The 13,862-nt window shown below is 40.2% G+C and overlaps 1 protein-coding gene across 2 annotated transcripts in view; it reads left to right on the top strand.

The window, feature by feature from the left end:
• Window positions 1-270: 270 nt before the first annotated feature.
• The window catches only part of LAMA4 (laminin subunit alpha 4), a 100,503-nt gene continuing 86,911 nt past the window's right edge, over window positions 271-13,862 (top strand). For both annotated transcript variants that reach the window (XR_010358606.1, XM_064412963.1), the window contains exon 1: window positions 271-929. Coding sequence is in view for 1 of the 2 variants with exons in the window: in XM_064412963.1 (XP_064269033.1) it covers window positions 729-929 (201 nt within the window). In the remaining variant the exon portion in view is untranslated. The remainder of the gene's footprint in view (window positions 930-13,862) is intronic.

Here is a 13,862-nt window from a genome sequence, read left to right as displayed (position 1 = left end):
CTCCTCCTCCCGCCCACAGCCTCCCCTCCCCCATGACATAAGGAATGGCTAGTCTAGCGGGTTTTTATTTAATAAATTTGGCACCTTTCTGCCTTCCGCTGAATAAACTGGAGATGTTAAAAAATAAATAGTCAGGGGAGTCAGTAATTTGTTTGGAGCAGTCAGATGGAGTTGTGGGGGGTTGGCGTGGTGAGGGAGGAAAGGGTGACCTCACTTTCTGAACAGTAAAGTTTGAGTGGGAGGGTCTCCACACGAAAGGTAAAAGAGGGAATGATGTGAACATGTGAAGGAAGCCAGAGCACTGAACGGAGCGTCAGTCTGTATCCTGACAGAGGGAGATAAGGTGGCTGGAGAGCTAGCGGTGCTTTCCTGGAATACAATCTCTGTTTGACACTCTCTGCTTAAGCACTGCCCATCTGTATGTTATTGTGCTGGAGCCTCTGGGGAAAAAGAGGAGCCACAGGCACGGAGAGAGAACGAGGGAGGCAGCAAAAGCGTTTTTCTTCCCTTCTTTTCCTTTTTTTTTCCTTTTTTTTTTCTTTCTTTTTTTTCCCCCTCTTTTAAATCGGGATCCGGTTAGACTGCCTTGAAGTGCCACATCTGGAAACTGAATGCTGAAAGAAAGTTAAAATAACTGAGGCACCACTAAGCCAAGGGGGGCTGATTGCAGAAGAGGGTAAACAATTACTGAGACGCTAGAAGACCACTGCTGGATGTAAGGGGAGGAAATGGCTTTGATCTCCGCCTGGCCCCTCATTTCTCCTGTATTTTTCTTTTTGAGATGCTTCTCCTCCAGCACAGCCTCGAGTGAGGGAAGCGTTTTTCAGTTTGACATTGAAGGTAGCTCAGCGGTCAGCACGCAAGAAGCCACTGTTATCAGAGGGCAGCAGCAGGCAGTAGCTACTGGAAGTTGGGTGCCTTTTGCGGAGGTACAGTAATTCCATTCTCTTTCTAGCGTCTGCAATTTTCTGTTTTCACCTGTCTCTGTCAAAGCTCCCATCTGGTAAACGTTAGCTTACTCATTTGAGCCTTAAAGGGATACAGGAGGATTTGGGGGTGAGGGGGGAGGTGGTCTGAGATGCTGCATTTCGGGACTGGAGAGATACAGTTCAGACTTCAAAATGTACACATGCCCTGCCTGCTGTGAGCAGACAGCTGCTGTACTTTGCAGTGAAGCTGGCTTAGCATGTCTCTGACTTTCCTGCCAACATAACTAAACAGGCCTGTCCAAACAGAGCTATTTTACAAGAGTTAATTGTCACAACACTTTTCTGCTTGCCTTGTAATTCCTGCAATTGTAATTCACTGAAAATTCCCGAAAGAGTCTGTCTTTTGATGGCAAACGCTGTCCTGTAGAAGTTTGTGCTTTTGCCTCTGAATGGCATTCACCTCCAAAATCTGAAGTTTGTTTTCACAGTGAAAGCAGGGGATGATAAATCAAATGTGTCTAGGAAACTGCCTGCAGAGAACACACCTGCAGAGATTTCAAGTTCCAAAAAGTATGTGCTTGGAATTAGTGACAAATGAAATTTGAGTTATCTGAGAAGCAATTTGACAATGGAAAATTTTCCGCTGTTATTTTGGAGTTGATTTATACTCTTTATTTTAGCAACACTGCATAGGGAATGGGCTACTCAAAAATACATCTTGAGGAAATAATAAATTACTCCAGCATACATGGGGGGTGGGGTAAGGTTGGAAGTGGAACAGTGGACACAACACAGTAATATCTCATGCGTGGTAGATGCAAAGTCAGAGGCTAATTGAGTTCCATAAGGTCATGGGAAGGGAAAGAGTAGTTCTTCTAGCATAACTTCCAAAAATGAGGTGAGATTAGCATAGCTGTGTCACTGTGACAATATCAAGATCGCAATCTCCAATATCACACGGCTGATTTTCCACCTATCCTCCACTTGCCAGAATTAACAGCCATGGAAAAAAAGTGCATAAAGCCCTCAGACAGCCAGGGTTGCTGCTGCAGGGCAGAGCAGAGCTCATTCCCCTGCTCTAAGCAGCTGGACAGCCTCAGGAAACGCCTGCCCACCCTGCCAGAGAGTCCTCATGAAACATGACCTGTGTGAGAAAACTGAAGGTTAAACCCTGCTTTGCTGAGCATAAGGACTCTCAGGAGCCATCCCAGTTTTTGGACAGGCTTCATGGTGTGGGATGTGCAGATTTTCTCCTCTGGCCTCAGATCAGCCCTGAGAAGCTGCATTGCCACCTGTTGCTTACAACATGGAAAGTCCCTCAATGAAATGCCTGACTTAAGAGCTGGATGGGTTTTGTAGCTGCTTTTCATGGGATAATGAGCATAAGTGATTGTTAGTCTTTCTTGTTATGATAGTATAATATGGTTTTCCCAAAGACACAGTTCACATTTTTTCATGTACATCTATTAGATTTTATCTTGGGAAGGCACTGTGAGATCTATTGGACACTTGCAGGGGAATGACACTTTAATTTGCTTCAACCATTTCAATCCTTTCTAAAGTTTTGCTCAGGACAACATAATAGACTCAATAACTGGTGTTTGCTCTGGTAGTTTACTTCAGCCCATGAAGCACTTACACTCTGGATCCCACTTTACAACTGGATGACTGTGCCTGGTATCATCACACCAAGGCTCTTGGCTGCAGAACGCTATAGTTTCATGAGGAAGAAACAGGAACTCCAGGACCCCTTGCTGCATATTTCAGGCCTCACCTCCATGGCAACTTCCAAGGAGACCAGGCCCAGTAGGATGCCTTTTTTGGGATAGGACAGATGGCTCTGTAACAGTGAGAGCCCACTTACTCATTGATCCACATGTGTGATTGGTAACAGGATTTGAGGAACAGGCTTTAAGCTGGAGGTTGGTGTAGGGGCCAGAGAATGACAGTTTGGTAGTCTGTCATCCAAGGAAGAAGAATGTTACTTTTGGTCCTCAAAGAGCTTCTCCATCCCACAGCTCACCTCCCCTTCCTCAGCCTCAAGAACAGGGTTATCCCATCAGGTTTGAATTTGAAATAGCCTCTTTTGAAGCACGAGTGCTTAACCCACGGCTCACAGTGAACCGCAGAGTAAACTCCCTTACACAGCGCGGTTTGATTCAGCTCCTTCGTCTAAATATTGACTCAGGCCTACAGCTCCCCCGAGCACACAGAGGCTGTTAGTCATGTCAAATAGTGCCAAATTATACAAAGGGGGCAGTTTCACAGGGCAGAGTTACAAAGCCACAGATGGAGCTTCATTGTGGTCTGTGGTGACAATCAGCTGCAACATGGAACGCGCCAGTGGGAGTTTCCAAGATGTAACTGGTGGGATGCTCTTAAATCCCAGTAAAAGTTTGGTATTATGAACCTGTTGAAGAACAGGAGATCTCAATTAGTGTAAATATGTATTAGTGAATGTTTCTCAGCTTTCCAGTCCTCTTCCTTTACCATGTGTGGCAACCCTAAACTGGGAGGAACTGGGAGAAATGGTTTAAAAAATCAGTATTAAAGTTAATGAGGAGCTTTGCCTTTTTCTTTTTTTTTCATCTGGGATTAGGATGAAAACCTCTCAAGAGAAGAGAACTAACTGCATTCTTAATGCTATGCTGATATGCTATCCATGCACAGAGAGTACCATGGGTCTGAGTTGGACTTCAGGCAATGTCAGCTACCTTGGTACCCTCTTTCTTAATCATTATGTGATCCAGAACACCTAAATTAGGCACATAAATTGTTCCTAGATGTTTCAGTCAGAATCACGGACTGTCTTCAGGTACAAATCCAAATTCCCCATAGAGCAGTGGAGACAGCAGATTTTTTAAGCCTCTAATTCCTAGCAGTGGTCCCTGGAAACACTCAAAGGAATCTCTTCCTCTTTAAAGACTTTGTTGGATTCTGGTTTCAGGACAGCTTTATGAAGCAGCTAAAGTAGATGTTTAAATAAGCCAGACTAGATTCTACACAATGAAACTTTGTGTCCCCTACATAAGGGGCATTGTTAGTGACCACTATGAAATAAGATATCTGCTTTCTATTTAAAAAAAAAAAAAAGCTTATAAATTGATTTAAATGATTCAGAAAAGTATCATGACAAGGATTACAGTGTTAGGAGTTTGAAGATAGCTGGGAGATTCTGCAATCCAATTTGCCAATTCAGAGAGAGGTTAAGAAAAAAAATTTGAAGTTACTGTGTAAGTACATACACAAGAAAAAAAATAGGCCTGTTAGTCTAATAAATTAAGGTGTTGGTATATGCAAAATTGGAAACTGAAGATGACTATGTTGAAACGACAAGTTAGTCAAAAATTTTATTTTAAGAAGTGATTAAGCACTGGAGATTTTATTCAGTTGTGTTGGTTTGTCCGTGAAGAGGCAGATCAATATGGAAAGCACTCTTAAGTACTCAGAATACTTGTGTGCTATTAAGGAAAATTAAGTTCCTTGGCTCACAAAGATAATAAGGGGAGGTGGGGAGACATTACAGTGCCGAATCTTAATATCTATGGGGAGACAGAGAGAAAAAGAGTGCAGAGTATTGGATCCAGCTCATCAGTGCAACCCAACAGCAGTTGGTGGCGTGAAGTCGGAGACTGGTTTTTCCAAACAAGGAAAAGGATAGATTAAAATATTTTATAAGGAAGACTTGTGAGAGATGGAAACAAAGTACTTAAAACATGCAGATATCAAATGAAAGCAGATAAGCAAGTAGCAAACATCGGAGCTGTTTGTTTTAGTGTTCCACTCACTAGCTTGGACACAGCAGAAAGAAAGGGAATGGTGAGGCACTTCCAGGTTTGGTGAGGCACAGCAGTAAAACTGAAAACTTACCAGAAGTAAGTTCTGAGAGCAGTTATGTCCCACTGTCAAACACATGCCTCTAAACTAAGAGGCAGGTCATACATTACCATTTGGGTCTGAAGCCTGCTATTGTCAACATTTGTGTTTGTAAGTTCCACTGATATAATGGTTTTAATTATCTAGGCGTAGATTTTGTTCCCATTAGGAAGAAAGTTCTTACAGCATCTAAGGTGAGAGTAAAACATGGTACAAGACTTCAAATACTAGAGAGTATCACAAATTATTCTCTATGATCCACATTTTGTTGTCAATCTTCTTAATGTAAAATGAATGTAAGGTGACATCCAGTAAAATATTCATTTCATTCTGATGTAAATGACTACAAGAGGCCAGAGACCAGTATAGGAGATGAGTGTGGGAAGGATTAGAGGAAGAAAGGCAAGAGAGACATTCTGTGGAGACATCTGCCAAGCCAAAAATAAAAAGATAATATCAAATGTCCTCCATGGAAAGAAGTGAAGTAAATAGTGGGAAAGGAAGTAAATTAAAGCAGGAAGACAAAGAAGAGGAAAAAATTAGAGCAAGAATGAGATAATCAAGAGTCTTAAGAGTAAAGAAAAAAAAGAAGTTGGGACAGGGAAGGAAGCCAATTCCCAGACTGAAGGAAGGCATGATGTTGTTGAACAGATGGAAGAGGAAAACTGTTTTCAGCATCAGTGTTTTTGGCTCAGGGGAAAGGCAGAGATGCAAAAGTCCTTTAAAGGAAACAATTATCACGGTCAAGTCAAAATTAGCCATTTACTAGAAGAGAAAGTAAGAGGCAGAAGTTATCTGATGGAGCTTGTGTGTTAAAAGGACATGTTTGACAAGCCTTTTCTCCCACCTGACTTTTACCAGCAGCTGCTGATAAAACACAGAAAGCATTGAGATGCTTGCTTTCTGGTTCTCTAAAGTGATAAGCAGTGATTAACATGGGACTTGTGACAAACTCACCTCTCTAAAATGGCTCACATTAAATATATAAACTGACAGGAACCATAAGTCTCCGCCACTTGTGAATAAAACTCAAAATATCACCAAATTGTCTTCACTCCTTTCCCCCAAAATGGTTGGAACAGAAAATCTTGCAAACTGTTGAGAGAAAGCACAATTTGATCCTTCCTTACTTAGAATTCATCTGTTCAAAACAAGCTAGTACTACAAGAAGCAGCAGAAGACCTAATCCTGCGGCGTGAGCCAAAAAGGGTTTTAGCTTGACAGGAACCTTTATATTCTTTAAAGCTAATGTGAACTGCATATACTTTAAAAAAGCAGATCTTTAAATTAATTCACTTCAGACCCTTGAGGTTATGTTGGGTTAACTCCTATAATGGGAAATTTGGAATTCTAGCTGCTGTTTTTTTTCTGATACAACAAGGTTATGTTCTGAGAAACATCTATTAGTGGGGAGGAAGTTTTACTGCAGATGTTTGTGATTCCAACTTAAGTTTCTCATCAAAACTTTAATGAATATCAGCTGCTTGGAGTTGTGCCACCAGTCTCCAAACCTTTTTGAATCATAAGAGGCTGAAGCAAATGGAAGCACAAGACAGAGCAGATGCATAGCTGGAAGTTTTCTACATTTCAAGAAGACATATAAAACACCCACCAGAAAACAAAATTTAAACTCCACTGCAGTGTATTCCCACAAAGTTTTGGGCAAGTACCAACAAAGTGCCCTAAAGCTTATTCTGGGCTGTGAAAACCAATAAAAGGCATTTTATGCCCACTCTTATTCACAACATGGGAAGCAAGGAAGGAATTAAAAGTCCAGTTTTTCCAGAGGGCATGAGAAGAAATTAAATAATTGCTTTCTGAAGGAAAATTTGGCCCGATTTAAACTGATAACAATTAGAACTTCTAGTGTTCAAGAGCTGTGTAAAAAGAGGTCTAGTTGCTGAGTAACATATAAGCAGGCACTGAAAATTTACAGCTTACTTCTGAACTTCAATTTCAAACACCAAAATATAGACCCTTGAGGTTTTATATTTTAATTGGTACTCTTGAATGTTTGGATCTCATCCCAGTCCATTTTCACACACCACCATGAGCTGGGGATGTTTGGGTTATGCATCCTAATGCAAGATTCAACAACTGCTGAACAGGATTATACACAAAGCTGTTAGAGCTCCAAAGTTTTCGAAATTTAATTCTTTGTCATTAAAATCTCAAAGAGATTTTCCTAACTGTCAGTCAGGATACAAAAAGTGTGCCTTTGACAAGGAAAATAGATTCACTAAAATACAGTAAATATGATCTGGCTTTGTCATTCTTTTTTAGCTGTATTTTGCAATTCTTTATATAGTTATCTTCTTGAAATAAATACTTCATGGATACTAGAACTCCTTTTTTTTCTCTTCTGAGAAAACAACAAGAAATCCCACAGCATTCAAGAGTCAAATAATGAGAGCGGGCTGTGAAAAATATTTTAGAAATTACTATTCCAAGATTACAAGACTGTAAGAACAACTATGATGTTAATGTTTAGGTCATAACATATGGAAGCCAGGGAGTATGAGAGCAATTGGCACACCTTAATTAATTTGAAACATAATTTAATAATTACAAAAAGAAAAAAATACTCTAACTGGATGAACAACTCTCAATACGTTCTGTAAAAATAGACTTTTTAGCTAAAACTGTAATACTCAGAACCACTGTTTGACTCTGCCTACCCAACAAAATGAATAAAAATTAGTTCATTCAATCTTTGACCATTGCTGCCAGTGTAACTGCAGGAAAAGCAGCTACATAGAACCAGCACCTAAACCAGATAGTTTCTGAGCTCTGTGGTACCCTGTTACTACCCTACAATGCATCTTTTATGAAAGACCTTCCAAGTGGCAAGAGATTAGCAGACTTTTCTGCCAAGGCTAATGCAAGGCCAGTATGTCCTAGGGTTTCCTACTGTGGTTTTCCACCTCTGAGCCTGGATGACAGCCCATGGAGAGCCACAGAGAGCCTGCCATTCATTCACCCTTATGCTGTGCTCCCCACTCCTGGCTCCAGGGACTCTTCCTCAAAAGCACTTTGTGAAAGGAAGCATTTATCCAGATCCAGTACCCAAAAAAAGAAAATAATAAAAACAAAATCTGGTACAAAATATAACATAACCCTCCCTACCCTGACTATTAGAATCCTTCATGCCCCAGAAAGGCTAACACAGCCTGGCTCTTTGAGGGTTGGCAAGGTCTCCAGAGCATCAGCACCTGGCTCAGATCCATTCAGGGGGATGTGGGCAGGTATTGGAGGTCTAGACTTGGTGTAAGGTCAGGGAATTTGCGTACTCTGCTCAGCCTTTTGCAAGTTTGTGGTTTTCTGTGGCTCTCTATTTCCAGTCAATGGCAAGGATAGTCTGCAGAGGTTCAACAGGGTATCTGAGGCAGCAGCTAATTCAGGGTGTTTGGTGATGGATTTCTGTGATGGATAGGAAAAGAAATTGCTTTTCTCTTGATACATTGATTCTTTCCTCACTTTGAGCTAACAGAAAATTTATTTCTTCATTATCAGACAGTGTCTATGATGAAACAAGCATTGAGAGATAGAGGCAGGTTACCCCTTCTCCCCAGCCCTGGCTTTTCCTCTCTCCTTTCAGAGCACAGCCTCTGCCCAGCTTCATCCTGAATGTATGGCATGCATAATTAACCATTCTGAGCTGTCTTACTCTCTTCCCACACATTTGCAAAGTGCTAAGACGATCCAGGGGGAAAGCCTGAGAACTGCCCAGAAACATGGGATGTTCCCATCAGCCATCCCCAGCAGCTGTCTTGCCAATAGCTGGGCTACCCTTGGGAGGCAGAGAAGGATGAAAGCTCTTTCTCTTCATCTTTCAAGATTTTCACATTGGCTTGGGTTTCTAACAGGCTTTTAATTGATGCTATGGCTATTGGTCAAGCAGATCAATGTTCCTCTCTGCTGTGATTCCAACCTTTCAAAGAGATGTAAAATCAAACCAGGAAATACTAGAAATCTGGAAGGGAGGAAATTGAAGCTTGAAATTTACCCTCTCAGTATTAGTGTCCCACAAACACATTAGTACTTGCTTTAAAGCCCACTTTTCTTTTTCATCCCTTGAAAATTTTTATCTCTATCTGTAAATCTCTCAGGGACTTTGGTTTGTCAACTGATTATGTCTCACTTATCTGGGAGGCTCGATGACTCAGAATGTACATTTCATGTAAGTGGGGACTGGGTGGAGGGTGGTTAATGAGGAAACAACACAGGTTTATCCCTTTTCCTGTAAAATGAATAAACTTTTTTTTGAAAGAGGAAAATCAACCAGATACCCTTTCAAGTGCAGATTTTCTATTTCCAACAGCAAGCATCTTGTAAGAGTACGTTTTTTACTCAGTGGCAGTACTAATAAGTAAATTAGAGACTGGTATTAATATCTGATTCTTAGCCAGCTTCCAGACAGCTAAAACACTTTAGCCCTCCCCCTTTTCAGAGAATGCCTTTTAAGCAGAGGCTTTGTCTTTCCCACTGTATATGGAAAAAATGACTGTGCAGTTCTATGGAGAATGCCTAGCTGAGATATGTTTATGTTGGATCCAACCCCATCTCCGTTGCTGAATGGCAGTTTGTTTTCCACTTGAACTGGGGAAGGGATAACAGTCTGGAAACTTTTTCAACACAGGAAATTTTTAAAAAAATTTAATACAGTTACTTAGTCAAGGTAATAGATAATGTTGTTGTTCTGCATAAAGCCATCTGGCTTTCAGCTGTTTCTTGTTTTCAGGAGTCCCCATCAATCTGTCACTGCTGCAGTGGAGGCACACACAAGCCCACCCAAGGAACCAGAATACAGAGTGACAGTGGGCTGGGGAAAGGGTTCCTTGCCATTTTTTGCTGCATACCATTCTCTGCTTTGCTTACTGGTTTGGAGGTTACCCGTGAGCAATTAGCCCTATCCACTCTCTCTCTGACTGCCAGCTCTACCATGCCATAGGGAGAAACTGAGGTAACTTTTTTTCTGTGTCTTCCTGCTAGCCAGATTTTATCAAGAATTGTAGTAACTATTTTCAGTCTTACTAGTTTCAGTTTTAGTGATATCTGAGCTTTGCACCTTAAGCTTTGAGAAGAAGGTGTCCACCAGCTTCATAACATGTCCTTTATTATCATCTGAAATAAACTTCTCTTTTGGAGGCTGATGAGTTGGTAACTCATCAGGTAATACATAAATAATCCAAATTGTCATGGATAAGTCAGCAAGTGGAGTTTTCAAGTTAAAAAGTTTTGAAGTTGGTGTCTTGTCCTGTGTCCCTTAAGGCACTCACAACTTTTCCAGTAAATTCTGAGCAGAGCTCAACCCCTCTCTATATATAAACGATGGAGAACTTCTAGTGTTTAGTTGCTGCTTAACACATCAACAGTTGGAAAACCAGACTAAACTCAATCATCAGATACACTCTTTAGCAGCTGCAAACTGGCCAGACAGGGTCTGCCTGGCTCCAGACCAGCTCTGTGCTCTCAGGTGGGAGCATAACTGGGAATGCAGGCCAAAAGGAACAATCTTGAGATCCATGCACAGGGGATGACAGAAAGGACACTGGGAACAGAAAATAATGCTTCATTTGTTTCGCCACTTATTAAGCAGTTCATTTACTGAAAAATATTATATGTTCACAACCAGCATCACTGCTTTGTTTTTTGTTGTTTTGGTGTCTGAAGATTCTAATTATTCAGATTCGCAAAAATACACTGCTGCAGATTTAATGAGCCTTTCACATCACTTATCCAGAACACTCCATTAATTTGCCCAGATCTATAGCAAATGCACTCATAGTGTTTTTTTTTATCAAACCTATCTCATGTGAGAATTTCATTTAAAAATAACAATATGCAAAAATATTTGAGGGCTCTACTGAATGACAATTGAAGCAGGAAGGAATTTGCTTTTATATTTGTAATTTAAATAATGAAACAGAAACCTTGTTAGTGTGCAACAATTGCTTTAGTTTGCAGTCTCATTACATGCAATTAGAACTGAGATACCTGTCAAGATAAGAGGATAAAAAAAGATTACCAACATTGTGCCCAAATCTCTTCACCAACTTCTGGTTAATTTCTAATTTACAACATCAATGGAACACTGGAAGTAATAAATATTTCACAGTTAACAATGTCACAAATTTAAAAGAACAATATAGGGATTCAATGGAGTACACCAGGGTGCTTATTATAAAACTATCATAAACATTGATTTGGAGACTAAGCTAAAAAATGTGTTCCTCTCAGGATTGTTTACAGTTTTAAAAATAAATTTGAAATTGCAAATGGCTAATCTGCATGAGGTTTCTGCCTTTGAAATGGTAAATACTACAGAGTGGCTTTTTGCATGCAGACAGTTCCCTAACAGCTGTAGTGTCCTATTAAATGCAGTAATTAACTGTCTAGCTGTGATGTCACACACTGAATTCATTTCTTCAGTAATAATAGTTAGAATGTGACCTTTCTTGTTCAGAAGAATTTGATACTGTAGACCAGAGGTAATGAAGGCTTATAGAAATTATAAATAGAGCTTGGAGGCCTAGGGGAAGCTGGTGAACAAACTTGTTTGTTTTTAATTCTCTAGTTTGCAAGGCTTCAAAGCTCAGATAAATTTAGCAAAAAATCAACAGAGAATAAATAAAATTGCAGAGTTGCAGAGCAGATGTCCACTTTTGCCTGCACATTTTGGGGTACCTCATGTTGGAGAGCAGAACTTCTCTCTCTCTCCATGATTACTTTGATGGTAGAACTTGTCTGGCCAACAGGTCAGTTATTAACTTCTGAGGGCCTCATTCTCCAGAGGAAGACAAAGATCCTTCTGAAATGTCACTCCATAGGGATTTATATGTTCAAGTACAAAGGCAATCTTGAATTTATTACTCACAGTCTGGGAATTTAAAGGCCATTTATTTCTTCAAATGATAACTTAGAGTGAGCCATGACAGTGCTGTGAAAGGGCACCACCAGGGCATTTTATTTTTAAAATTAGTTATAGTTTACCTCAGTCTTAGAAAAACTTACAGAAATTTCCTCCTTAGCCAAGACTTGATCTAGGAAGATGCATGGAATAAATTAAGAGAAAATAATAGGACAGATAAAGGGAAGTTACCAGCAGAATTAATGGTCTTTGTACCTTGAGTAAGAGCTCCTGTTCTTAATCTATTTTTTTAATAAGAGAAAAATGCTTTAATCATTGTATCTAACAGAAACAAATGCCACAGGTGATGTTTTAAATAAACAACTATATCTAATAGATTTTTCCATATTCATGTTTCCTTCCTTGTATGAAAAAAACAGATTTTCCTCAAATATCTGAAAAGTTCCCATACAAAGTTACTTTGAAGCTTTCATGGGAAATTTTATCACTGAACTGTAGTTCTTTCTCTCTATAGTCTTTGACTAATCCTTTTCATATATCTGGTATGCTCTGGCAGTAAATCACTCATAAAAGTCACCCTCAAATAGAAGAGTGAGGTCTAGCCCTAAGAAAGAATTGTGGGAAAAATGAGGAAGGCAGCACAATGCCAAGCAGTGCTGTGTACATATCAAAATGTCTTCAAACTATGACTGTTTAGCTGAAGGCCGAAAACATTCTTTCAGCACTGCATTAAAAAAAGTCTTGGGTCCAGAAACTGCTTTACATTCACTGCAGACATCTGGAACAAGGAAAACACAACTACAGGAAATGTCTGGTCACATCGGAATGTTCAGTGTTCCTGGTGGTTCTGACCAGTTCTCTTAAAAGACATGAAGCTGTGGAGGAGTGTCACTGCTGGGTACAGTGGGTACGTTTGGGACACTGGCATTACATTGTGTGCTCTGCCATGGGTTACACTGGGTACATCTGGATACAGTCCCAGATAATTGGCTCTAGGCAGCCCTGCTTGGACCAGTTGACCTCCAGAGGTCCCTTCCAGCCTCAGCTGTTCTGTGATTCTGCGTGGCTGTGGTCATTGTTCCATTTTACTGAATGAGGAACTGAATGAAAGAGTAATGTTCATTGTCACACAAGACATGAGCAGAAGAATGCATTTTCTAATTAACATAATTAGAGAAAGAGAGCAGCTCGTGCACAGTAACAAGGTGATGAGTTTCTTTGATGTTCAGTGAGAAGGAATATTTTTTTGTTAAGTTAATTTTGAACAGTTTAATGAAACTATTGCTGTGGAGGTGCTTGTAGATTAGAGGTGAATCATATGTAATAAAGTGGGTGAGTGGCTGGGACCAGGTGCAGGGATAGGCAGGGATAGCAAAAATAGAAGAAGAGAAGTAGGAGGATAAATGGAAAGCAGAACAGGGAGGACACAAGCGTGAATATAGAACAGGGCAACAACAGAATGGCTGTGAAAGCCAGTGGGGGCAGGTGGAGATCCAAACCCTTCAGTGTAATGTTCAGTTGCTCCATTAATAGATACAGCCCAGGAGAAGCACCGAGGCCTCCCCCAAGAAGGGCCAATGAACAATCATCTCATCTGGTTGGCATTTACTGTAAGACTGTTTAAACGATATTCAAGCTTTGTTGCCAACAAGAGAGACATATAATATAGACAAGACTAAAAGGTAACCTATAAATAAAAGCTAGGGTGAGCTATAAATACAAACTTAGGAGCCATGGATTTGATCAATGCCTCACGACATACAAACAGCCTTATTGGAAAATACTCTCTGCAGCAAACCCCTCATTGATACAAGTACTCGCTGTGCTTCTGAGGAAATTATAACTGCACAAATATACTTTGGCAAATTCAAGTCCATACAAAGTTTGGGAACACAACATCTAGAAGAAATTAAACAAGTTATGAACATCTGCATAGTTACTATTGTAAAAATGTGGTAGCAGTATGAATGACAGTCAGAACCATATCAGAGCTGTCGTCAAGTACCCGTATATAAAGAGGCCAAGGACACCTTCTAGAAATTATTTCTCCCTTGTGTCTCAAAAAACCAGAACACAACAAAGCAGAGAAAATTTAATTAGACAAATTCTACCCTGAGTTATATACTTCAGGATCCCTCAGATCATAGAGTCATGGAATGTTAAGAGTTTGAAGGGACCTTAAAGTT

Source organism: Passer domesticus, chromosome 3 (assembly GCF_036417665.1).
Source record: "Passer domesticus isolate bPasDom1 chromosome 3, bPasDom1.hap1, whole genome shotgun sequence".
Lineage (NCBI taxonomy): Eukaryota > Metazoa > Chordata > Aves > Passeriformes > Passeridae > Passer > Passer domesticus.
The sequence above is the reverse complement of the archived record's forward strand: the minus strand, read 5'-3'. Positions and strand labels throughout refer to the sequence as shown.